The 26,628-nt window shown below is 47.8% G+C and overlaps 1 protein-coding gene across 3 annotated transcripts in view; it reads left to right on the forward strand.

Moving 5' to 3' along the window:
* Positions 1–26,628, forward strand: part of LOC122563513 (receptor-type tyrosine-protein phosphatase U-like) — a 374,817-nt gene that overhangs the window by 16,487 nt on the left and 331,702 nt on the right. For all 3 annotated transcript variants that reach the window (XM_087976736.1, XM_087976734.1, XM_087976735.1), the window contains exons 2-3: positions 17,505–17,624; positions 24,003–24,274. In XM_087976736.1, coding sequence (XP_087832862.1) covers positions 17,505–17,624; positions 24,003–24,274 — 392 coding nt within the window. The remainder of the gene's footprint in view (positions 1–17,504; positions 17,625–24,002; positions 24,275–26,628) is intronic.

Raw genomic sequence — 26,628 nt, forward strand, 5'->3', positions numbered from 1 at the left:
GCCTCCCTCTCTCTCTCTCTCTCTTTGTCGCCTCTCTCTCTCTCTCTGTCGCGCTCCCATCTCTCTCTTTGTCGCCCTCCCCTCTCTCTCTCTCTGTCGCCCTCCCCCTCTCTCTCTGTCACCCTCCCCCCTCTCTCTCTGTCACCCTCCCCCTCTCTCTCTCTCTCTCTGTCGCCCTCCCCCCTCTCTCTTTCTCTCTCACCCTCCCCCCTCTGTCTCTGTCGCCCTCCCCCCCCTCTCTCTCTCTGCCTCTGTCGCCCTCCCCCCTCTCCCCCTCTCTCTCTCTCACTCTGTCACCTCCCTCTCTCCCTCTCTCTGTCGCCCTCCCCCTATCTCTCTCTGTCACCCTCCCCCTCTCTCTCTCTCTCTGTCACCCTCCCCCTCCCTCTCTCTCTCTCTGTCGCCCTCCCCCTCTCTACCCCCCTCTCTGTCACCTCTCTCTCTCTCTCTGTCGTCCTCCCCCTCTCTCTCTCTGTCTCCCCCTCTCGATCTCTCTCTCCGTCTCCGTCTCTCTCCGGCTCTCTGTCTCTGTCTCTCTCTGTCTCCCTCACTCTCTCTCTCTCTCTCTCTCTGTCTCTCTGTCTGTCTCTCTGTCTGTCTCTCTCTGTCTCTGTCTCTGTCTGTCTCCCTCCCTCTCCCTCTCTCTCTCTCTCTCTCTGTCGCCCGCCCACCCTCTCTGTCGCCCTCCCGCCCTCTCTTTCTCTCTCTCTCACTGTCGCCCTCCCCTCTCTCTCTCACTGTCACCCACCCCCTCCCTGTCTCTCTGTCGCCCCCCTCTCTCTCTCTCTTTGTCACCCTCCCCCTCTCTCTCTGTCGCCCTCTCTCTCTCTCTGTCGCCCTCCCCCTCCCTCTCTCTCTCTCTCTGTCGCCCTCCCCCTCTCTCCCCCCTCTCTCTGTCGCCTCTCTCTCTCTGTCGTCCTCCCCTCTCTCTCTGCCGCCCTCCCTCCCACTGTCACCATCCCCCCTCTCACTCTGTCGCCCACCCCCTCCCTCTCTCTGTCGCCCACCCCCTCCCTCTCTCTGTCGCCCACCCCCTCCCTCTCTCTGTCGCCTCTCTCTCTCTCTCTCTCTCTGTCGCCCTCCCCCTCTCTCTCTGTCGCCCTCCCCCTCTCTCTCTCTGTGGCCCTCCCCCTCCCTCTCTCTCTCTGTCGCCCTCCCCCTCTCTCCCCCTCTCTCTGTCGCCTCTCTCTCTCTCTGTCGTCCTCCCCTCTCTCTCTGTCGCCCTCCCTCCCACTGTCACCATCCCCCCTCTCTCACTCTGTCGCCCACCCCCTCCCTCTGTCGCCTCTCTCTCTCTCTCTCTCTGTCACCCTCCCCCTCTCTCTCTGTCGCCCTCCCCCTCCCTCTCTCTCTCTGTCGCCCTCCCCCTCTCTCCCCCCTCTCTCTGTCGCCTCTCTCTCTCTCTGTCGTCCTCCCCTCTCTCTCTCTGTCGCCCTCCCCCCCCCTCTCTATCTCTCTCTCTCTGTCGCCCTCCCCGTCTCTCCCCCTTCTCTCTGTTGCCTCTCTCTCTCTCTCTCTCTGTCGTCCTCCCCTCTCTCTCTCTCTCTCTCTCTCTGTCATCCTCCCCTCTCTCTCTTTTTCTCTCTGTCGTCCTCCCCCCTCTCTCTCTCTCTCTCTCTCTCTGTCGCCCTCCCCCCCCACTCTCTCTCTCGCCTCCCTCTCTCTCTCTCTCTCTGTCGCCCTTCCCCTCTATCTCTCTCTCTCTCGCCTCTCTCTCTCTCTCTCTCTGTCGCCCTCCCCCTCCCCCTCCCCCCTCTCTCTGTCACCCTCCCCCCCCTCTCCCCCTCTCACTCTGTCGCCTCCCTGTCTCTCTCTCTCTCTATCACCCTCCCCCCTCTCTCTCTGTCACCCTCCCCCTCTCTCTCTGTCACCCTCTCTCTCTCTCTCTCTCTGTCACCCTCCCCCCCTCTCTCTCTCTCTCTCTCTGTCACCCTCCCCCCCTCTCTCTCTGTCACCCTCCCCCTCTCTCTCTCTCTGTCACCCTCCCCCTCTCTCTCTCTCTGTCACCCTCCCCCTCTCTCTCTCTCTGTCGCCCTCCCCCTCCCTCTCTCTCTGTCGCCCTCCCCCTCCCTCTCTGTCGCCCTCCCCCTCTCTCTCTGTCGCCCTCCCCCTCTCTCACCCCCTCTCTCTTTCGCCCTCCCCCTCTCTCTCTCTGTCACCCTCCCCTTCTCTCTCTGTCACCCTCCCCCTCTCTCTCTGTCACCCTCCCCCCTCTCTCTCTCTGTCACCCTCCCCCCTCTCTCTCTGTCACCCTCCCCCCTCTCTCTCTCTCTCTCTCTCTCTCTGTCGCTCTCCCCCTCCCTCTCTCTCTGTCGCCCTCCCCGTCTCTCTGTCGCCCTCCCCCTCTCCCCCCCTCTCCCCCCCCTCTCTCTGTCACCTCTCTCTCTCTCTCTGTCGCCCTGCCCCCCTCTCTCTCACTATCTTTCTCTCTCTGTGTCTGTTGCTCTTCCCCTCCCTCCCTCTCTCTCTCTGTTGCTCTCCCCCTCTCTCCCCCCCTCTCTTTGTCACCTCCCTCACTCTCTCTCTCTGTCGTCCTCCCCCTCTCTCTCTGTCGCCCTTCCTCTCTCTCTCTCTCTCTCTCTGTCTGTCGCCCTCTCCCTCTCTCCCCCTCTCTCTCTGTCGCCTCCCTCTCTCCCCCTCTCTCTGCGCCTCCCTCTCTCCCCCTCTCTCTGTCGCCTCCCTCTCTATCTCTCTCTCTGTTTCCCTCCCCTCCCTCTCTCTCTCTCTCTCTTTGTCGCCTCTCTCTCTCTCTGTCGCCCTCCCCTCTCTCTCTTTGTCGCCCTCCCCCCTCTCTCTCTCTGTCACCCTCCCCCCCTCTCTCTCTGTCACCCTCCCCCCCCCTCTCTCTCTCTCTCTCTCTCTGTCGCCCTCCCCCCTCTCTCTTTCTCTCTCTCACCCTCCCCCCTCTGTCTCTGTCGCCCTCCCCCCCTCTCTCTCTCTGCCTCTGTCGCCCTCCCCCCTCTCCCCCTCTCTCTCTCACTGTCACCTCCCTCTCTCCCTCTCTCTGTCGCCCTCCCCCTATCTCTCTCTGTCACCCTCCCCCTCTCTCTCTGTCACCCTCCCCCTCCCTCTCTCTCTCTCTGTCGTCCTCCCCCTCTCTCTCTCTGTCTCCCCCTCTCGATCTCTCTCTCCGTCTCCGTCTCTCTCCGGCTCTCTGTCTCTGTCTCTCTCTGTCTCCCTCACTCTCTCTCTCTCTCTCTGTCTCTCTGTCTGTCTCTCTGTCTGTCTCTCTGTCTGTCTCTCTCTCTCTGTCTCTGTCTCTCTGTCTCTGTCTCTGTCTGTCTCCCTCCCTCTCCCTCTCTCTCTCTCTCTCTCTCACTCTGTCACCCACCCCCTCCCTGTCTCTCTGTCGCCCCCCTCTCTCTCTCTTTGTCGCCCTCCCCCTCTCTCTCTGTCGCCCTCTCTCTCTCTCTCTCTCGCCCTCCCCCTCCCTCTCTCTCTCTCTCTCTCTCTCTGTCGCCCTCCCCCTCTCTCCCCCCTCTCTCTGTCGCCTCTCTCTCTCTGTCGTCCTCCCCTCTCTCTCTGTCGCCCTCCCTCCCACTGTCACCATCCCCCCTCTCTCACTCTGTCGCCCACCCCCTCCCTGTCTCTCTGTCGCCCCCCTCTCTCTCTCTCTGTCGCCCTCCCCCTCTCTCTCTCTGTCGCCCTCCCCCTCCCTCTCTCTCTCTGTCGCCCTCCCCCTCTCCCCCCTCTCTCTGTCGCCTCTCTCTCTCTCTGTCGTCCTCCCCTCTCTCTCTGTCGCCCTCCCTCCCACTGTCACCATCCCCCCTCTCTCACTCTGTCGCCCACCCCCTCCCTCTCTCTGTCGCCTCTCTCTCTCTCTCTCTCTGTCGCCCTCCCCCCCCACTCTCTCTCTCGCCTCCCTCTCTCTCTCTCTCTCTGTCGCCCTCCCCCTCTCTCCCCCCTCTCTCTGTCGCCTCTCTCTCTCTCTGTCGTCCTCCCCTCTCTCTCTGTCGCCCTCCCTCCCACCGTCACCATCCCCCTCTCTCACTCTGTCGCCCACCCCCTCCCTCTCTCTGTCGCCTCTCTCTCTCTCTCTCTGTCACCCTCCCCCTCTCTCTCTGTCGCCCTCCCCCTCTCTCTCTCTGTCGCCCTCCCCCTCCCTCTCTCTCTCTATCGCCCTCCCCCTCTCTCCCCCCTCTCTCTGTCGCCTCTCTCTCTCTCTGTCGTCCTCCCCTCTCTCTCTCTGTCGCCCTCCCCCCCCTCTCTCTATCTCTCTCTCTCTCTGTCGCCCTCCCCGTCTCTCCCCCTTCTCTCTGTTGCCTCTCTCTCTCTCTCTGTCGTCCTCCCCTCTCTCTCTCTTTCTCTCTGTCGTCCTCCCCTCTCTCTCTCTCTCTCTCTCTCTCTCTCTCTGTCGCCCTCCCCCCCACTCTCTCTCTCGCTTCCCTCTCTCTCTCTCTCTCTGTCGCCCTTCCCCTCTATCTCTCTCTCTCTCTCACTATCTCTGTCGCCCTCCCCCTCCCCCTCCCCCTCTCTCTGTCACCCTCCCCCCCTCTCCCCCTCACTCTGTCGCCTCCCTGTCTCTCTCTCTCTCTCTCTCTCTCTATCACCCTCCCCCTCTCTCTCTCTGTCACCCTCCCCCTCTCTCTCTCTGTCACCCTCTCTCTCTCTCTCTCTGTCACCCTCCCCCTCTCTCTCTCTCTCTCACTCTCTGTCACCCTCCCCCTCTCTCTCTCTCTCTCTCTGTCGCCCTCCCCCTCCCTCTCTCTCTCTGTCGCCCTCCCCCTCTCTCCCCCTCTCTGTCGCCCTCCCCCTCTCTCACCCCCTCTGTCGCCCTCCCCCTCTCTCACCCCCTCTCTCTTTCGCCCTCCCCCCCTCTCTCTCTGTCACCCTCCCCCTCTCTCTCTGTCACCCTCCCCCCTCTCTCTCTGTCACCCTCCCTCTCTCTCTCTCTGTCACCCTCCCCCCTCTCTCTCTCTCTCTCTCTGTCGCTCTCCCCCTCCCTCTCTCTCTGTCGCCCTCCCCGTCTCTCTGTCGCCCTCCCCCTCTCCCCCCCTCTCTCTGTCACCTCTCTCTCTCTCTCTGTCGCCCTCCCCCCCTCTCTCTCTCTATCTTTCTCTCTCTGTCTGTTGCTCTTCCCCTCCCTCCCTCTCTCTCTCTCTGTTGCTCTCCCCCTCTCTCCCCCCCTCTCTCTGTCACCTCCCTCACTCTCTCTCTGTCGTCCTCCCCCTCTCTCTCTGTCGCCCTCCCCCTCTCTCTCTGTCGCCCTTCCTCTCTCTCTCTCTCTCTCTCTGTCGCCCTCTCCCTCTCTCCCCCTCTCTCTCTGTCGCCTCCCTCTCTCCCCCTCTCTCTCTGTCGCCTCCCTCTCTCCCCCTCTCTCTCTGTCGCCTCCCTCTCTATCTCTCTCTCTGTTGCCCTCCCCCTCTCTCTCGCTCTCTCTCTCTCTGTTGCCCTCCCCCTCTCTCTCGCTCTCTCTCTCTCTGTTGCCCTCCCCCCCTCTCTCGCCCTCTCTCTGTTGCCCTCCCCCTCTCTCTCTGTCACCCTCCCCCTCCCTCTCTCTGTCACCCTCCCCCTCCCTCTCTCTGTCACCCTCCCCCTTTCTCCCCCTCTCACTCTGTCGCCTCCCTCTCTCTCTCTGTCGCCTCTCTCTCTCTCTCTGTAGCCCTCCCCCTCTCTCTCTTTGTCGCCCTCCCCCCTCTCTCTCTCTCTGTCACCCTCCCCCCACTCTCTCTGTCACCCTCCCCCCTCTCTCTCTTTCTCTCTGTCACCCTCCCCCCTCTGTCTCTGTCGCCCTCCCCCCCCTCTCTCTCTGTCTCTGTCGCCCTCCCCCCTCTCCCCCTCTCTCTCTCACTCTGTCGCCTCCCTCTCTCCCTCTCTCTGTCGCCCTCCCCCACATGCAGGAAATTGGGATTAGAGTACCTTTAGTGGTAGTTGTAGTCAGTGCAGACTGGATGGGCCAAAAGGCCTTTTTCACTGTGTAGCACTATGATCCATGGATTCCACAGCACTACAAAACTTGCAGGTGGGCAGTGAGTCCATGAACCATCTCAATTTATGATGGCACAGCACTGATGTGTGTAACACTCAACTGTAGGCACCACATGGAAAGCAGGTGGTCTCCCATGTAGAGAGCCCCACACTGTCAACTCCTCTCAGTGGCTGCAAAACAGCATGTCAAGGTGTGTCTGGGTGGTGAATGAAGGAATAAAAGTGCATGATGTGCATCCACATCATTAAAAGTGGTAGCCCATACAAGAAACACCTCCACACCAGGCAGGACACATAGGGCTTTTCCATGTTGTGGGATGTGGGTTCCTGAGGTAGGTTCAGGAACATAGGGCCATTGTGAAATTCTGTCCTGCAGGGGTACATACAAATGAGAGTCCTCTGCTGTTGAACAATATTGGGTCCAAAGACCACTGTTTTCAGGTGACAATGGCATCAGACATTGACCCTATTACATTGACCAGATCCTGATAAGAGGTAGCATCCTGAGGGAGACCTGAAGGCCCTTATAGTTTATGAATAGGAGTTTTGGGTCAGTTGAAGCCATGCACTGGCAGAAAAAATATGCCAGCGGGACATACCATCTGGGAGAAGGGTAAACATAAGAGGTATTGCTGCAGGGTCTGAAGATAGAAAGTTGGGTATGGAGGATCACTATTGATTGACAGCTCTCCTTAAGGGGGAAACTCAACCTCTACAGTGAACCAGTGTATCATCTTGTCTCAGAAGAAACATAAAACCCAGGGGAGAGATCAAAGGGACCAACTAGCACCACAGTATGGAGACCACTTTTCAGTTCTGATTTCCCTGCTCTAGGAAGAATGTTGGAAGGGTTCAGAAAAGACTTACAAGGACATTGCCAGAGTTGGGAGGTTTGAGCTATAGGGAGAGGCTGAATAGGCTGAGGCTATTTACCCAGGAGCATTGGAGGCTGAGGGGTGACCTTTTAGAGGTTTACAAAATAATGAGTAGCATGGATAGAGAGGATAGCCAAGGTCTTTTTCCCAGGATAGCAGAGTCCAAAACTAGAGGGCATAGGTTTAAGGGGAGAGGGGAAAATTTAAAATGGACCTAAAGGGCAACATTTACATGCAGAGGATGGTGCATGTATAGAATGAGCTGCCAGAGGAAGTGATGGAAGCTGGTAGAATTGCAACATTTAAAAGGCAACTGGATGTGTATAAGCAGAGGAAGGGTTTAGAGGGATATGAGCCAAATGCTGGCAAATAGGATGAGATTACTTTAGGATTTCTGGTTGGCATTGATGAGCTGGATCAAAGGGTCTGTTTCCGTGCTGAACAGCTCTATGACTCAATAGCACCTCCCAGGGACTTACCATTAACAGTCTAAGTCCTATCCTGGTTTGCTTTAGCACAATGCATCTCACATTTACCAAAATTAAACTCCATCTGCCACTCCTTGTCCCATTGGCCCATCTGAACAAGGTCCCGTTGTACTCTTAGATCATCTTCGCTGTCTACTATATCACCTATTTTAGTGTCATCCACCATGCCTCCTATATTCACATTCAAATCATTTATACAAATGAAGAAAAGCAGTGGACCCAGCATCGATTCTTGTGGCACACTGCTGGTCACAAGCCTCCAGTCTGAAAAGCAACTCTCTACTCTTCTAGATAAAAGACAAAAACAGAAAAAGCTGAAGGACCCCCTATACTGTCCCCATCAGACACTCCTGGGACCAGGTGAAATATACAGCAAAGCACACACTACTCTGTTGAAACAGAAGGCAAGTTTTTTTGACTTTCTTAAATGAAAGTGAAGTCCCTGTTAAAAAAACAAAAATAAAATAAATAAACAAAAAAAAAGGCACTCCCTTGACTCTGTCTCCACCATCCACTCCTGGGGCAGGGACCATAAGAGGCCAATACATTAAATAAACTTACCTTGACTTGATCAAAATCAAATCTGCTCCATCCCCATTTAACTCACCAGGGATGGGGACAAGGGTTTCAAAATCCAGAAGAAAGTTCCTCTACAATTTTAACTAAAAATAAAACTCCCCTCACACCAACCCCATCAAGCACACTTTGGACAGGGATGGTTATGGGGTTTAAATAAAAGCCCTTTTTAGCTGTTCCCTGGGTCCAAAATAAAACAATATAAAAGTAAAATGAAACAGCCCTTCTCTGGACACCGAATCGAGAACTTAAAAAGTCAAATGGAAACTTACACTACGAAATCAAAATATCATTACTCAAATAGATGCATTCCAGGCCCTGCAGCACCCACCAAATCACAATTGGCCTTCACTGTTGTGGTGAGCACTGTGTGTTCCAGGGACACTTGAGCATGGCCGTAACAGTGAAAGAGTCAGAACCGGAGCCCCTCTTCAGCTCACTGCCTAGATCTGTTAATGGCCATCTTAGCCAAGCCAAAGAGATCTCCTAGATTTGTCTGCCCCTTCCAGCACTAGGTGTCTCTTCAAAAAAACTGAAAAGGGGGCTGCAAATGCGATCACCACAATGTGAAACACCATTTCCTCCAGACGACTGAATGTGCATGTGATCTGGCATCCAGTAAATTTGCTAAGTTGCCAGTTCCAAGGAACTGATGTGTACATCACACTCCACCTGAGATTCCCAATGAAAGAGGGCCTTCCACTGGGGTTTGCCACTGCCGGAGGGCAAATCTTAATTTCCAAATGGCAGGCAGAAGTGTGGAAATAGAAAGTATGCAGCATTAATCTGTACCGATAGCACCTACCCACTGTCCAAAAGAGGACTGGGAGAATATCCTTGAGACAGCTCAGATTGTGGAGGTACCACATCACAGGGGAGAGTCCATGGGGCTAACATTGAGTTCAAAATGGACAGGAGTCAGTTCACCTGGAAGCCCTCCACACACCTGAGCTGCCTCAAGTGCATACAAGATATTGGGGCCAATTGCCTTGTTTGTCAGGTACTGGATTGCTCAGGTCACAAACCAGTGGTGGATCAGCGTCCTCTTGGACAACTGTGTTGGCATCATCCAGTTTGCTCCTCTGCCATCCAATGGATCCCTGAGTCTGGTCAGCCCTGAGTCCCAAGTACTCTACTCCCTTGGCCAGTGCAAACTGCACTTAAGGATGAACCTGTTCCTGAGTAGCAGCTCCTTGACAAGACCTGCCACTCCCATAGGGGGAGAGGTCCAGCATAAGCTGACTATCTTTTAGACTGTAATCAGGTCCAAGTAGAAGACAGGCAATTCCTGGGAGAAGATCAGAGGCTGGGACCACTCCATGAACAGGAATCGCGTATCACACTTGATGGAAGAAATAAGTCATCAGGGCACACCACCTTGGGGCAGGCTTGACATAAAGGTATCGCAGCAGGATCTGAAGGTGGAAAATTGCTACCTGGGTGTAAATGCACACCAGTGCCTGACTGCCCTCCTCAGTGGGAGATTCAGAACCGCAGTAGCGACCCAGTGTTGCCTTTTATCCCAGAAAACATCTAGCTTTTTCTGGATGTTTGTGACAAAGCCAGAGGCTAGGATCAAAGTGACTAGCTAGTTTATAACCAGCGCTTAAGTCCTGTAAGACAATACTGGAGCAGCTCTATCCAGCTTGCTAAGTGAATGGTCACCTTGGTTCCCAACTCATGCTAATTTGCTGGCCAAGGTTCCTCAGCAGGGCAAAGATAAACTCGCACGTAAAGGTGGTGAATGCTCCTTCGCATAAAGCACCAGAGCTCTCCCTGCAGGGGATCTATCTGCCTTAGAGCAACCAGAAGTCCCAACCACTTGCTCCAGTTGATCCTCGCAGAAGAGCCACAGTAGACCTCTTTGCACTTGCGCAACCTCCGCAAGTCAGACGGGTCCGTGACCATGAGAGGACTACTTCCAGCCCCGACCTGCGCAGAGTCAAACCAGACAGTTGCTTACACCAGGTGTGCAGGAACAGCCTCATGCAGAGAGAATAAAGCTGGCTAGACAAGGGGCAGCCCTGATACACTTCTCTCCCAAAATGCAGGAGTTCTGTCAGGAACCCACTAACCTTCACAAGACACTCTGTGGCAGCATACAGAAGTCAAAACCAAGCTGAGTGCTCACAGAATCTGAGCAGATACTCGTGATTCACTCTGTTGAACTCCTTTTCCTGATCAAGGAAGAGAAAGGCGCGTGACAGGCCAGCCTTCTGGGAATAACCTTGCTGGACTAGGTGAATATTGTTGTAGATGCTGGGGTCCAGGACAGTGCATGACTGGTTGCATGGATCATGTGGTCCAGCATGGTGCCAGGTGAATTGAAAGTGCACTGGCGATGATCTTGTAGTCCGTGCAACGTATCGAGACCAATGCCAATTCTTTAATAAATTAAGATCCCCCCTTCTTGGGCAACAGAGTGATAACTGCACTGCGCCAAGAAAGGGGCATCTCTCTGATTGTAACACATTCTTCCAAGACCTGCATGTAGTTATTCCTCACCCTCCCCAGAACGTTCCAGACTACCCTGAAGAACTCCACATCAGTGCGTCCAGCCCCAGAAACCTGCCTCTAGAAAGTCAGTCAAGGGTGCTGGTCAGGTCCTTGAAACACAGAAGGGCACTGAGCCTCTCAGAACCCTCAGCTGACGCAACAGATCCTTCCACAGAACTCTGTGATCTTCCTCAGTGGAATGATCTGGAGAGGACAGCTGTCTAGTAGCCCCTTGCTTGGGCCTTAATGCCCTAGATTCATTGTTAACTAGCAGCACAAGGAGCTGCTGGCAGAACCTGTATCTTTTTTTTCCAATGAGTCGCAGTGGAAATCGCAGTCAAGATCCAGAGGAATCTCACAAACGCATCCTAGGACTTGGCAAGAAGTAGGTCCCAGAATGCTGCTTTCCTTTCTTCATTCACCTCCGCAGGGCTGCGTCAGCATCTGAGATGTGACTCCAGGTTGAGCACCTTTCACTTCAATGCCTCGTTCCTGGATTTCCGCTTTGTCGACACCATGTGTACTGTTGACAGAAAACGTTGACTTGAGCCTTGCCCACGTCCCACCATAGCCTCTAGGAGTGACAAAACGAGTCCCGGAACTGCTTATCCTCCAGCAGCAGGATAAGCACTGACCTTGCCTTGGCACTGAATGGACTGAGCTCTGTTCACACCAGGTTGTGATCAGAGAATGTCACCTGCAACATGGAGACCTTCAGAACACAGAGCACTGCACTTCCAAAACAAACAAGAGTCAGAGCGGATGGTCTGGCACGTGCTCCTTGAATCTCTAGATCTCAAGCTGATAAAAATGGGCCAACAAGATAGCCCCCTTGGCAGAATTGGAGGCCAGATGACTCATGAAGATCCTTCTCTGCCACTCCAGGAGCCACAAAGATTCGTGAAATGGTATGAATTTCTTGCAGGAGGCTCACTGTGTACTCCCGTTCCCTGAGAAGTGAGAGAATTATTAAATCTGCACTGGGCCTTCCTGTTGTCATTGACATTGAGGCTACCTATGGATGTCCTCATGTCTGCAGTATGTGCCACCATCACAAATTGAAACAGCAGAAGACAACTTACTAAGTACGGGGAGGGTTATCTTTCCCCTCCACACCCCAAGGATGCCGCAAAGGAAACCTCGGCACCACTGTTTCTTTTTTCTATCCACTCCCAGGGCAGCTAACAGCTGCCAGGCAGACCTCATTAGAGGCGGTTGAGAATTCCACCAGTTCATAGCCAACCTGACCTTGTCTTGGTGATTAAGTGTTGTTTGCAAAACGTCCTGGAGTTCTTAACTGGGGATGGGGTGGGGTGGGGGGGGGGGGGGGGGGTGGGGGGACCTTGCCCGGAAGCACCACGTCTCTCTCTGCCTTGTCTAACTTGGTAGTGCTTGTAATAGATGCCCTATCCTCCACATTAATGCCTCCAACTCCTGACACCTACCCACCATCAAGTGCAGAGGTGGTCCAAGGTGACTGATTGGACACACCCCTGCACTGATTTCCCCCCCCCCCCTCCCCCACCCAGGATCAACAGAAGAGGTAGTGGATTATACCAGACTCAACTAAAACATTCACTAAAATGTCAGGCTCCTGGTTGGCACCAGGCTGGAACCCAGCTCCACTCAATGCTAGGCAATTTTCTGCTTCTGGAAAAAGATCCCTGGTAAAGAGTGTAACATTTATTTCACCATGAGCTTTTTAATCATAGTAGTAAAAGGATAATGGGAATGGGAGACACCACAGACATGATTAGGAATGACTTGTTCCTGCCACAGAAATTGTTGCAGAGGGTTCCACAGTTACCATTGACCCCAACCAGGATCATCATCAAGCCTCTCACAAATAACAGAAAAGAAACTGCCAGCACAGTCCCTTAGGCAGCCATGCCCTGACTTGTTATTAACAGTCCCCCGATGCCCAAAAGCAGCAGTCACTGGCAACAAATGATGATAGTTGCCACATTTAGGAAGTAGTATCAAAGAGAGCACCTAGGCTTCAAACAGTTCTAGGCCCCACATTCCAGACTACTGTCATTTACAGACAAGGGCTCAGGCCCCAAGCCGTTAATGTCCAGGCCTGAACCCCCCCAGTTGATGAATCAAAGTCCAGGCTCCAGGAACCAACCCTCCCAGGTAGCAGACTGAGTGGAAAAAGATCAGGCTCTAAGAACCAGCCCTCCTAGGCAACACATGGGGAGAAATATCCAGGCTCTTAGCTCCAGGCACCAAATGAGTAGAAATGCAGGTCAAGGTTCTCAGGACAATAGCAGCAGAAATCCCCAGGCTCATGTCGCTCCAGACAGGCAGACTGCAGCACCTGAAACCCTAGGCCTTGGGCTTCAATCAGCAGCAGCAGGAGCTCCTCCCAGTCCCAGATGTTATCACATCAAGCCCTAACTGACACAAGTAACAGAGAATACAAGGCTTCAGTCCCTCCAGGCATATAGGCTGTAGCACCAAGGCCTCAGGCTGTAAGCCTCAATCAGCAACAGCAGCACCTTCCAAGACAGCAAGTCCCTGGTTGTGTTCCTTCAAGCAGGCAGGCTGCAGCACCAGAGGCCCCAAGCTCTAGGCCTCAATCAACAACTGCTGCTCTGAGTTGCAACAGCTGTTTCCACTTCAAGTTCCAACTCCAAACTCCCAACACACTGCTGTCTACAGAAAACAACTCTCTACCACCATCCTTTGTCTCCTTCAAGCCAATTTTGTATCCTTCAAGCCAATTTTGTATCCAGCTCTCCCTGGATCCCATGTGATCTAACCTTACTAATCAGTCTACCTAACACACTCTTAAAAACCATCTCAAAGACATTTCACAAATTCCACTTCCTGAGGTGTGCTACCAGTCTGATTTTCCCAGCCCACCTGCATATTGAAGTCCCGCGTGATTACCGTAATGGCTTTTTTAAATGGCTTTTCTATCTCCTGATTTATTTTCTTCCCCACATCCTGACTAATGCTAGGAGGCCTGTACATAACTCTCATTCAGGTTCCATTTACGGTTTCTCAACTCTATCCACACAGATTCTACACATTCTGACTCTATATCACTTCTTGTTATCAATTTAGTTTCAATTCTTACCAACAAGGTAATCTCACCACCCCCTCCCAATTTGCCTGTCTTTTGATAGATGTGTATCCTTGAATATTTAATTCCCAGCCCTGATCTCCTTGCAGCAACATCTCTGTGGCTGCTGCTGCTGATTGAGGTCCAGAGCCTAGGGCTTCAGGTGGTAAAGCCTGCCTGGAGTGGCTTGAACCTAGGGCTCACTGCTGCTATTGCCCTGAGAACCTTGGTGGCCTGCATTTCTACGCATTTGGAACCAACTTCAATCTGCGCTACAAGCTCATTTATTTTATTTCATATACTGCATACATTTAAGTACAAAACGAGCTGTCTTCATTGACTGTCCCTGTTCTCATAGTTGTCCCCCAAATCTGCTGTGCCTGAAGTTAGGTTTCTGAGCCTCTTCATACTCTGTCATATTATGGAACTTTAGTAACCTCAACTGAGCACTCCCCCACTTTAACTTTTTCCATAATCTTTTCATGCAACTGAACTCACCTGCTTTTCAGTTTAAAGCCCTATCCAAACCTAATATGCATTTCTTCAGTGCTCTGGTCCAAGCATGATTCTGATGGAGCCTGTCCCATTCGAACAGCTTCCTCCTTCATCAGTATTGGTGCCAATGTCCCATGAATTTAAATCCATTTCTTCCATATCAAGTCTTGAGTCATGCATTTACCTCTTTAATCTTGCTGCCTCTATGCCAATAAAATCATGTCTCAGGTAGTAATTCAGAGAGTCATAGAAGTCTACAGCATGGAAACAGGCCCTTTGGCCCAACTTCCCATGTTGCCCAGTTTTCACAATAAACTCGTACCATTTGCTGCAATTAGTCTGTATCCCTCCACACCTGTCCCATGGGCTAGTAATGTTTGTTGTTATAATCATTGTTTGTCGTGTGTCAATAAGTTGCTTAAGTACTGGCTGTCAGCTTATTATGAATAAGCTGGTGGTGCCTTGAGATCGAGGGTTTGGTGACAAGGTGCAATGACAAAACCTCTCTCTCAATGTTGGCAAAACTAAACAACTGATCATTGACTTTAGTAAGAAAGGAGGACAGCACACTCTCATCTACATCAACAGAACTGAGGTCGAGAGGGTAAAGAACGTCAAGCTCTTCAGAGCGACGATAACCGACAAAGTATCTTGGACTTCCCGTGTAGATGCGATGGCCAAGAAGGCAAAACAATGCCTCTTCTTCCTCAGGTGGCTTACGAAATTTGGGCATGTCTGTAAGGACCCTCACCAACCTCTCCAGATGCACCCTGTCTGGGTGCGTATGACAACTGCTCCGCCGAGGATCATAGGAAACTACAGAAGGTGCGTGCACAGCCCAGGCCATCATGAAAGCCATTCTTCCATCCATGGACTCCATTTACACAGCTTGCTGCCACGAAAAGGCTGCCATCATCAAAGACCCTTCGCGTCCTGGTAATGATCTCCTACAACCTCTGAAAGACAGAATACACATACCAGTAGACTCAAGAACAGCTTCTTCCCAGCCATTACTAGACTATTGATTGGACTCTCTAGCCTCAAATAATGCTGACCTTGCTAATGTTGATCTCTGTTGTATGCTCTGTGCAATGTTACCTGTATGCCTCTGTCTAAATCTTTTTGTTCTGTACATCCTTGCCTACTATGATCCGCCTGCACTGCTTGTAAACAAAGGTTTTCACAGTACTCCAGTACACATGACAATAAGTCAATCAATGAATCAGCCAATCAAGTTTGAGCCAGAGTTCCTCAAGCAAGCAAGCAACACTTGCTTCAGATGTGATCTCTATGAACCACAGTGGGCTCAAACAACTCCCACATATGCAATTACAACAGATCACCTGACTTTGCATCTCTATTTAATTAATGTTTAATTTGTTTATTGAAATTCCTACTGGCCTTTAGTTTTTTTAAAATCTGTAAAATGTTTATCCTAATCTGAAAGAAATTCAAAATAATTATTCAAATTAGCAGTTACTTACCAGCCAATGAAACTACATTTTTAATCTAGAACAGAATAAAGATGAATACTCATTCAAACCATGTCACAATGGGAATTGTGATGTAAGCATCAAAGCTCCATCCCTGGACTCCAACAGGCACACATTCCCGGAATCACTGCTCTTTTAAATAGTGAGGAGGTTATTGTTAAGAAAGAGAGCCATTTGATAGCATTGTTGATGACAACTTCTATCACTTTGCTTTGATTAAGAGTAGTCTGATGGCACGATAGTTGGTCATGTTGGATTTGTTCTGCTTTTCGTGTACAAAACATACCTGGAGAATTTTTACATTGTCAGGTAGATGCAATTCTTATACTATACTAGAACAGCTTGGCGAGGGGTGCGGCAAGTTCTGGAGTACAGGAACTCCATATTGGTGATGATATATTGTCAGGCCTATAGACTTTGTTGATATCGTGTGGAGTGAATCAAATTGGCTGAAGACTGGCAACTGTGATGCCGGGGGCCTCTGGAGCAGACAGAGCTAGATTATCCACTTGGCTGTTCTGGCTGATGATCTTTGCAAATGCTTCAGCTTTAACTTTTGCACTGTTATCCTGGACTCTGCCCATCATTGAGGATGGTGATATTTGTGGAACTACCTCCTCTAGTCTATTTATTTGATCTGAAAATGTGTTGCTGGAAAAGCGCAGCAGGTCAGGCAGCATCCAAGGAGCAGGAGAATCGACGTTTCGGGCATGAGCCCTTCTTCAGGAATGGGGAAAGTGTGTCCAGCAGGCTAAGATAAAAGGTTGGGAGGAGGGACTTGGGGGAGGGGCGTTGGAAATGTGATAGATGGAAGGAGGTCAAGGTGAGGGTGATAGGCTGGAGTGGGGGTGGGGGGCGGAGAGGTCAGGAAGAAGATTGCAGGTTAGGAAGGCGGTACTGAGTTTGAGGGATTTGACTGAGACAAGGTGGGGAGAGGGGAAATGAGGATACTGGAGAAATCTGCATTCATCCCTTGTGGTTGGAGGGTTCCTAGGCGGAAGATGAGGAGCTCTTCGTCCAACCGTCGTGTTGCTATGGTCTGGCGATGGCGGAGTCCAAGGACCTGCATGTCTTTGGTGGAGTGGGAGGGGGAGTTGAAGTGTTGAGCCACAGGGTGGTTGGGTTGGTTGGTCCGGATGTCCCAGAGGTGATGTGCTACACTAAGTATTCTATGCACATCACTGTGCCATTATCTCTGCTGGGTTTGTCCTGTTGGTGGGATAGGTCTGGGACATTGTATCCTGGCTTGTTTATGAGATGGCTCTCCCAGTTTTGGCACTATCCCCCAGATATTGGTAAGGAGGGCTTTGAAGAGTCGTCAAAATTAAGTATGCTGTTGTTTCCAGTGCCCTAGTCAATCCCAGGTGGTCCATATGGTTTTATTCCCTTTTTGAGACTTTTTAGCAGTTGATGAAAATGAATGGCTTGCTGGGCCATTCAGAGCCAGCCACATTACAATTGGTCTAGAGGCACATGTTGCCTGACCAAGTAAGGATGGCCATTTCCTTCCCTAAAGGACGATAGTGAACCAGATGTTTTTTTTCCAACAATCAACAATGGTTTCATGATCATCATAAAACTTAATATCAGGTTTTCATTGAAATCAAATTCCAATTTACCACAGTGAGATTTAAACTCATGTCTCTGGATTACTGGTCTATTGACAATACCGCTACACTATTCCATCTCTCCTACTGTTAACTTGCACCATCTGCTCTGTGTGAGGTCAGCAAATGCAGCATTAAGGTTTGCTGTGATGGTCCCAGTGATAAAATTCTTTCCACAGGTCTTTTTGCAGGTGGATAATGGTTATCTGGGCACAATTGTCAGAGTATCTTTGAAAGTCAATATTTTGACGAAGGTGCAAATAGTGGTTAAAAATAATGAACTTCAATGTAGAAATATGAAAGAATAATGCTGGAAATAATCAGTACGTCAGGCAGCTTCTGTAGAAGAGTTAATGTTTCAGTTTGAAGAGCTTGCACTTCCCGTTACTTTTGATTTCTTGTTGTCTTGGTTTGCTGAGTTGAGTAGACCTTGGAAAGTTCCATGGGAAAACTAAACTCTCTTTTATTACCCACAGAAATATGCACCTTTGATGAGGATGATGTGTGTGACTATTTCCAAGGCACCAATGATGACTTTGACTGGAAGCATGTTGAAATCCAAGGTCCAACTGGACAGACATCAGAACTCCTTCAAGGTCTGTTGCCTCTATCTTATTTTATTCCATGACATGTCTTATGGAAATATATGGTTGTCAGAGCCATAAAATAACTTTGTGAATGAAGTTTGATCATGTGAGTAACTTAAATTGTTATTTTATCAAGGCAGCAAATCAGAAAATTGATGGCGTATATTTAAACAAATAACTGTTTGGAAATTATAGGTACATATTTTATCTTTACTACCGGTGATGTTAGTAGCAGTAGGACTACTTGCACTAGATTATTTTTCTATTTATCTATTAAAATAGTAGGAGGAAAAATTCAGAATGCACATTCGATATCATCAATTTTAATTATTTAAACCCAGGCCCTGTGAATTTATGGGACACCGATATTTCAAAGAACATATCCCCTGCTGAATTCTCTTATATGGCAATTGTCCAGTTTATATTGCAGATGTCTTGTCAACTGCAACTGTGAGCAATGGACGCTATAAGTGTAGCTCACCACTATCTTTTCAAGGGCAATAAGAAATCAATAGTAAATACTTGCCGAGTTGGCAATGCCCCTAGCCCATAAGTCATGTCTCAAGGGGGGAGTGGGCTGGAAATCAAGCCCCACTATACCTGGGGTTGTCATGAAAGTTAAAGATAACATAGAAGCATGCAAAATTTTCCAATTTAACTGCCTTTTAGAACTCGGTTGACCAGGTTTCTGTATTTAACCAGAATTACTATTGCTTAGAAGTAAGTAGTTATAGGTTAGCGTTTGTGGACCATTTACATATAACTGTACATTTAAAATTCTAATCCCATTATAAACTCCCTCTTATATAGAGACATGAAAAAAATACAGGGTATTATGGACAGGGGAAAACTGGGAACAAGATTTCCACAGATGGTTCTGGTGCTGTTTTTCCAGATGTTTTCATTGGTTTGAAGGAGGTAGAGTAGCTGGTTCATATCAATAAAAGGTTATTAATTAATTTACTTTTTCATACTTTTAATTAAAAGTCAAAGCTTACATCAGCTGCTGAAGGAAAGATAAACTGGCTTTCTTTAGGCTTACTTGGCTTTCACTGTGGAGAACAGAGACTATCTGATGGAGGTCTGAAGGCTTCTTAGCTAACCTGTTCACATCTTAAGCTACCTGAGAAATAATCACATATTTGTCAGCAGACAGAAGGCTTTGGTCAATAATAACTAGTCACTAGTCCACAGATCAAACGGTGTTGCCAATCAACAATCCATTTATGCAGAACCCTTCAGCTCTACTAAGTCTATAAACTACACTTCAACCACTGCTGGAAGCAATGGCTATGTAAACAGTGCTTACAATGTGTATCATACTATACTCATCTGGCATGAAAGAGGAGCTAAGGCCTGAGACAGATCAGACATGATCTTGTGGAATGGCAAGACAAGCTTTGAGGACTGAATGGCTGACACCTGCTTTTATTTCTAATGTCCTTAGGTCAGGTTACTTGCTTTCAAAACATGCTGCAATCTTCCAGCAATCCTTATCTTTCAAAACAAGTTCTTTTCCCATTTCAATCCACAGTTAAAAATATAGAAATAAACAGAAAAACTGTCTTTCAAAGGTATTTCATTAGTGAAAATGAGATACATAAAAAATCAAAATATAAGACTTACATCCATTCATTCTTCCTCCTGTTATACAACCTGAAACAGTCTTAGCATTTCTTAAACCTTTAACTCATTCCAACATGTTACATTTACAGTAGTGTTATTGTTCCAACATTATGAATAATTAAGTGGTTGCAACGTAGGCCTCCATCTGGATGGTCTCATTTTCAATGAAGATCAGTTTTTGATAAGGGATAGCATTACAGCTGTAACTCAGGGAGGATATTCCCAGAGATACATCCAGGGAAGTTATTTGGGTGGAACTGAGAACTAAGAAAGGGATGATCTCCTTATTGGGATTGTATTAAAGACCCCCTAATAGTCATAGGGAAATTGAGAAACAAATTTGTAAGGAGATTTCAGTTATCTGTAAGAATAATAGGGTGGTTATGGTAGGGGATTTTAACTTTCCAAACATAGACTGAGACTGCCATAGTGTTAAGGGTTTAGATGGAGAGGAATTTGTTACGTGTGTACAAGAAAATTTTCTGAATCAGTATGTGGATGTACCTGCTAGAGAAGATGCAAAACTTGACCTACTTTTGGGAAATAAATCAGGGCAGGTAACTGAGGTGTCAGTGGGGGAGCACTTTGGGGCCAGCGACCATAATTCTATTAGATTTAAAATAGTGATGGAAAAGGATAGACCAGATCATAAAGTTGAAGTTCTAAATTGGAGAAAGGCCAATTTTGATGGTATTGGGCAAGAACTTTCAAAAGCAGAATGGGGCAGATGTTTGCAGGTAAAGGGATGGCTGGAAAATCGGAAGCCTTCAGAAATGAGATAACGAGAATCCAGAGAAAGTTATATTCCTGTTAGGGTGAAAGAGAAGGCTGGTAGGTATAAGGAATGCTGGATGATTAAAGAAATTGAGGGTTTGGTAAAGAAAAAGATGGAAACATATGTCAGGTATAGACAGGATTGATCGAGTGAATCCTTAGAAGAGTATAAAGGCATAGGAGTATACTCGAGGGAAATCAGGAGGGCAAAACGGGGACATGAGATAGCTTTGGCAAATAGGGTTAAGGAGAATCCAAAGGGTTTTTACAAATACATTAAGGACAAAAGGGTAACAAGAGAGAGAATAGGGCCCCTCAAAGATCAGCAAGGCAGCCTTTGTGTGGAGCCACTTAAAATGGGGGAGATACTAAACGAGTATTTTGCATCATATTTATTGTGGAAAAGGATATGGAAGATATAGAAAGTAGCAACATGGCTTTGTGCGTGGGAAATCATGTCTCACAAACTTGGTTGTGTTTTTTGAAGAAATAACAAAGAGGATTGATGAGGGCAGACCAGTAGATGTGATGTATATGGTCTTCAGTAAGACATCGGAAAGATGTTGTGAAACTTGAAAGGGTTCAGAAGATTCCCCATGGAAGACTGGTTAGCAAGGTTAGAGCTCATTTAATACAGGGAGAACTAGCCATTTAGATATAGAACTGGCTCAAAGGTAGAAGACAGAGGGTGGTGGTGGAGAGTTGTTTTTCGGACTGGAGGCCTGTGGCAGTGGAGTGCCACAAGGATCGGTGCTGGGTCCTCTACTTTCCATCATTTACATAAATTATTTGGATGCGAACTTAAGAGGTCTGGTTAGTAAGTTTGCAGATGACACCAAAATTGGAGGAGTAGTGGACAGCGAAGATAGTTACCTCAGATTACAACAGGATCTTGATCAGATGGGCCAATGGGATGAGTAGTGGCAGATGGAGTTTAATTCAGATGAATGCGAGGTGCTGCATTTTGAGAAAGCAAATCTTAGCAGGACTTATACACTTAATGGTAAGGTCCTAGAGAGTGTTGCTGAACAAAGAGACCTTGGAGTGCAGGTTCATAGCTCCTTGAAAGTGGAGTCACAGGTAGATAGGATAGTGAAGAAGGCTTTTGGTATGCTTTCCTTTATTGGTCAGAGCATTGAGTACAGGAGTTGGGAGGTCATGTTGCGGCTGTACAGGACATTGGTTAGGCCACTTTTGGAATATTGCATGCAATTCTGGTCTCCTTCCTAACGGAAAGATGTTGTGAAACTTGAAAGGGTTCAGAAAAGATTTACAAGGATTTTGCCAGCGTTGGAAGATTTGAGCTACAGGGAGAGGCTGAACAGGCTAGGGCTGTTTTCCCTGGAGCATCAGAGGGCTAAGGGGTGACCTTATAGAGGTTTCAAAATTATGAGGGGCATGGATAGGATAAATAGACAAACTCTTTTCCCTGGGGTGGGTAAGTCCAGAACTAGAGAGCATAGGTTTAGGGTGAGAGGAGAAAGATATAACAGAGACCTAAGGGGCAACTTTTTCACACAGAGGTTGGTACGTGTATGGAATGAGCTGCCAGGAGAAGTGGTGGAGGCCGGTACAACATTTAAGAGGCATTTGGATGGGTATATGAATAGGAAGTGTTTAGAGGGATATGGGCCGGGTGATGGCAGGTGGGACTAGATTGGGTTGGGATATCTGGTTGGCGTGGACGAGTTGGACCGAAGGGTCTGTTTCCTAATGTACATCTCTGTGACTCTGACTCCATAACTACAGGTTGAGTTCGGATTATTGAACTCCAAGGTAGTGAATGGTACGTGTTAGTGTCTTTTGTTTTAGGTTTTGAATTTGATTTATTTAAAGAAGGTATGCCTTGTGTCGTAATGACTAGTTCAGGGTCACTAAGAGTTTCCTGGAGGTTGCTGCAGGAGTTTCACAGAAAGTGAGCAAAGCAAAGCTTTTGGAATTAGCAAACCACCTGGAGTTGTGGTTGCCTTTGTCCATTATAAGATGGGAGGTAATTGCAGCAATAGCTCAACAATTATGCTCACTGGAAATGCCATCAGACTCTTTGGAATTGATTAAAATTGAACAATTTGAGTAACACTTCTACAACCCTTTTAGGCTGTGATACTGTGTAACGGAACGACCTCTTGAAAACTAGCAGGCACATCCATTATGGTCATCAAATATTGATTCCCACTTTTTATTTTAGGGAGGGGTCCTATGCAATCAATTGAGGCGCTTCTAAAAGGTTCCTGAAATGATTCCTGGGATCAAGTGACTTTTATCCGAAGTTTGTACTGCATTTTAGTAGGGAGAAAGTGAGGACTGCAGATACTGGAGATCAGAGTCAAAACGTGCAGTGCTGGAAAAGCACAGCCGGTCAGGCAGCATCTGAGGAGCAGGAGAGTCGGTGTTTTGAGCGTAAGCTCTTCAATTTTAGCAGTGTGGTTGCTTCATTGACTGACTTATTGACGAATTGCAGAAAATTCCAGTGGATTGCAGATTTAGAAGGCATTTGACAGCCTGAAAGCTGTGTTCTCATTGATAGCCACACCTAACTATGAAAAGCCATTCAAGGTGGCTATCAATGTAAGTGATGCGAGTGTCAGTACTGTACTTTTACAAGAAGATATCAAGAAGATAGTAAGACCTATTGATTATTTTTACAGCAATTTGAATGATCGTCAACTGAAATATACGAATATTGAGAAAGAAACCTTGACCTTGGCATTGGTGTTACAATATTTCAACATTTACTTTGCCAGTAATTTGTTTGAGACAATTCTATTTACTGATCATAACCCATTAAAGTTTTTGGAGAAATTGAAAGACAACAATTCCAGTCTGCTTAGATGGTGCTTATTATTGCAGCAAATCAATTTGAAAATTATACATGTGGCATTATGAGAGAATAAAATTGCCACTGCATTACTGGGACTTCGATGAAGAAAAATGGAGGTGTTCAGTGGTGGGAATACAGATGACATAGACTATAGAAGTGAATGTTTACATGCTTATAGTCAATGTAATGTATATGCATTATAATGTATTAATAGCATAAGACTAAGGATTTTTGAAAATGAATCCATCTATGTATATTGATTATCCATTTTGTTTAAGGGGGTGGTGTGATGTTGCTGTGGTTTTAAGAGCTTATTTTGTCCTAGTTTGTTTTAAGTCAAGACAAATATGCCAAGCTGGCTACTGAATACCCATGACAAACATTTTAGGAGGACTTAGTCTTTTTTTAATGTTGGAACAATAGAAGCAGCCTGGCTGGGTGTGGTCATTTCTCACAGACCAGGATTTCAGGATTTTTTTAATTTTTAGGTTTAGCTTTAAGCTGTTGCTGTTAGAACCTCAACAGGGCAAAAACTGCTGGAGTTTTGAAGAAGTAGATGCTATCTTTTTCTTCTGTTGATTACAGCTAGAAGCTGGGGTTTCTCCCTGCTACTGGGTTACCTGTGAAACAAATCTATCTTTCTGAACTTGGCTTTTTGTTAAGGAATGTGTTTATGGGATGTTACTATATTAGAACAGTTAATTAGTAGTAGTTACTCTATCTATTATTCAGTTAAGTTTTCAGTAGAGTTAAGTTATTCTAAGTTCTTCTTTCTTTTGTTGCATTTTAATGAAAGTGTTTCAATAAATTGTATTTTGCTTCACATTAAATAGTTTGACCAATTGACTTGCATCTGGAACACAGCACTTTACATTTGCCTTTAAAATAAGAAAAAGTTAGAGTCAAAGTTACCTTCTTTAAAATATTTTGTGGGGCCTGGTCTGGTCCATAAGAGTCCCTTTGGTAAAGAGTAATTAATCTTATCACATTGGACAAAAATAGATCCAGTATAGCTTGCTCTCTGGTTGCTGCCATTGCATGCTCGTCTAATTAGTATTGAGGTGCGAGTGCTTTATTTAATTTATTGCTACTCCAAGAAGAATAATACCAAGCTTGGCTATATTCTTATTGTTTCTATCTATGAAATATGTTCTTCTTTTCTTTAGGCTCCTACATGATGGTGAACTCTTCACAGCACATTCAAGGCCAGAAAGCTCAACTGATCCTCCATTCTTTGAGTGAAAATTATGCTCACTGTATCCACTTCAGCTACTTTTTATACGACAAAGATGGATTTAGCCCTGGTTTACTCAATGTTTTCATCAGGGTCAATAATGGATCACTTGGTGATGCCGTTTGGAATGTATCAAAATCGCATGGGAAGCAATGGTTACAGGCTGAACTTGCTGTTGGTATTTTCTATCCAGATAACTATCAGGTACTAGCCCTAGTTTTTCTTTTCAGGAGAATAAAATTACATTCACACCTAAACTGTGTTCCTGAACAGTTTTGTCAAGACTGTCCAGGGGTTTGTAGAAATATTGCTTCAAAAATCGGAAGGGGAGAAATAAAGATACTTGCAGTCAGATGAGTTCATGTCACTCTTTGCAACATTTCAGGCATGTTAAATATCTGCCAAAGCTCATGGTGTGTATCATCACACTCTTAACTTGTGTCTTTGTAGACGTTGGACAGGATTTAGGGGAGTGAAGAGGTGAGTTACTTGCTGTGGAGTTCCTAGCCACTGACCTGCTCTGGTAGCCACTATTTATTTGGCTAGTCCAATTCAGTTTATGATCATTGGTAATCTCCAGGTCGAAGACAGTGAGAGAATCACCTTTGCATGTCAAAGGATGATGGTTGGAATCTCTCATGCTGTAGTGAACCAGTGAAGGGATTCGGCCAATTCCAATCGACTTTAGTTTTGCTTGGGCTCCTTGATATTGCACTCAGTCAAATTTGCCTTTGATCTTAAAGGCAGTCACCCTCACTCACCTCTAGAATTCAACTCTTTTGTCCATGCTTGAACCAGGGCTGTAATGAGGTTAGGAACCGAGTGGTCTAGTGGAACCCAAACAGGCCATCATGAGTAGGTTATTGCTAAGCATGCGTGCTTGATAGCACTATTGGTGACACATTAAACACTTTACTGATGACTGAGAATAGAGTGATGGCAGTAATCAGTTGGGTTAGATTTGTCTGGAAGAACAGGGAACTCAACCACCTGTAATTTTCCCTATAAGCCACTCACCTTTCTAACCTGGAACTGTTACCGTTCCTTCACTGTTACTGAATCAAAACTCTGGTACTTCCTTTCTAACAGCACTGGTGTACCTACATCACGTGGAATGCAATAATTCGACAATGCATCTCACTACCATCTTTCAAGGGTAATTAGGGATGGCCTACATGTGAGTCCAGATCCGCAACAATGTGATTGACTCTCAACTGCCCTCTGAAATGGCCTAGCAAGCCACTCAGTTGTATCAATTGCTAGAAAGTTACAACAAAGAAATGAAACTGGACGGACAACCTGGCATTGACCATGGAACCGGAAAAGACAATGGCAAAAACACAAAAAACTTTGTCGACCATGCAACATCCTCCTTACCAACATGTGGGGGCTAGTGCCGAAATTAGGAGATATGTCTCACCAACTAGTCAAGCAACAGCCTGACATAGTCATTCTTACGGAATCATACCTTACAGATAACACCCCAGACACCAGAATTACCATCCCTGAATATGTCCTGTCCCACTGGCAGCACAGACCCAGCAGAGGCAGTGATACAGTGGTATGCAGTAGGGAGGGAGTTTCCTGGGAGTCCTTGACATTGACTCTGGACCCCATGAAATCTTATGGCTCCAGGTTAAACATGGCAAGGAAACCTCTTAGTGGTTACCATATACTGTCCTCTTTCGGCTGATGAATCAGTACTCCTCCATGTTGAACAACACTTGGGAGGAAGCACTGAGGATGGCAAGGGCACACAATGAAATCCCCCATCCAGAGTACAATGTCCACCACTAAGAGTGGCTTGGCCACAACATTACTGATCAGGCTGGTTGGGTCCTAAAGGATATAGCTGCTAGACTGAGTCTGCAGCAGGTGGTAAAGGAAACAACAAGAAGAAAAAACATACTTGACCTCATCCTTACTGGCTGCAGAAGCATCTGTCCATGACAATATAGGTAAAAGTGACCACCGTTCTATCCTTGTGGAGACTACGTCCCGCCTTCACATTGAGAACAACCTCCATCGTGTTGTGTGGTACTATCACTGTGCTAAATGGGGCAGACTTCGAACCAATAAAGACTAGGCATCCATGAGGTGCTGTGGGCTATTAACCATAGCAGAACAGTACTCCAGCACAATTTGCAACCTCATGGCCTGGAATAACACCCACTCAACCATTACCAGCAAGCCAGGGGATCAACCCTGGTTCAATGGAGAGTGCAGGAGGGCATGCTACAGCAGCATCAGGCATACCTAAAAATGAGGTGTCAACCTGGTGAAGCTACTAAACAGGACTACTTGTGTGCCAAATGGTATAAACAGTGAGTGACAGAGTGAAGTGATCTCACAACCAATGGCTCAGATCTGCAACCCTTCCACTTCCAGTCATAATGGTGGCAGACAATTAAATAACTCACCAGAGGAAGGCTCCACAAATATCCCCATCCTCAATGATGGAGGAGCTCAGCACATCAGTGCAAAAGATAAGGCTGATGCATTCGCAACAATTTTCAGTCAGAAGTGCCCAGTGGATGATCCATCTCGGACTCCTCCAG

The sequence above is a fragment of the Chiloscyllium plagiosum genome, unplaced genomic scaffold (genome assembly GCF_037043375.1).
Source record: "Chiloscyllium plagiosum isolate Xiang-an unplaced genomic scaffold, Cpla_swu_hap1 HiC_scaffold_30, whole genome shotgun sequence".
In the NCBI taxonomy this organism is placed as follows: domain Eukaryota; kingdom Metazoa; phylum Chordata; class Chondrichthyes; order Orectolobiformes; family Hemiscylliidae; genus Chiloscyllium; species Chiloscyllium plagiosum.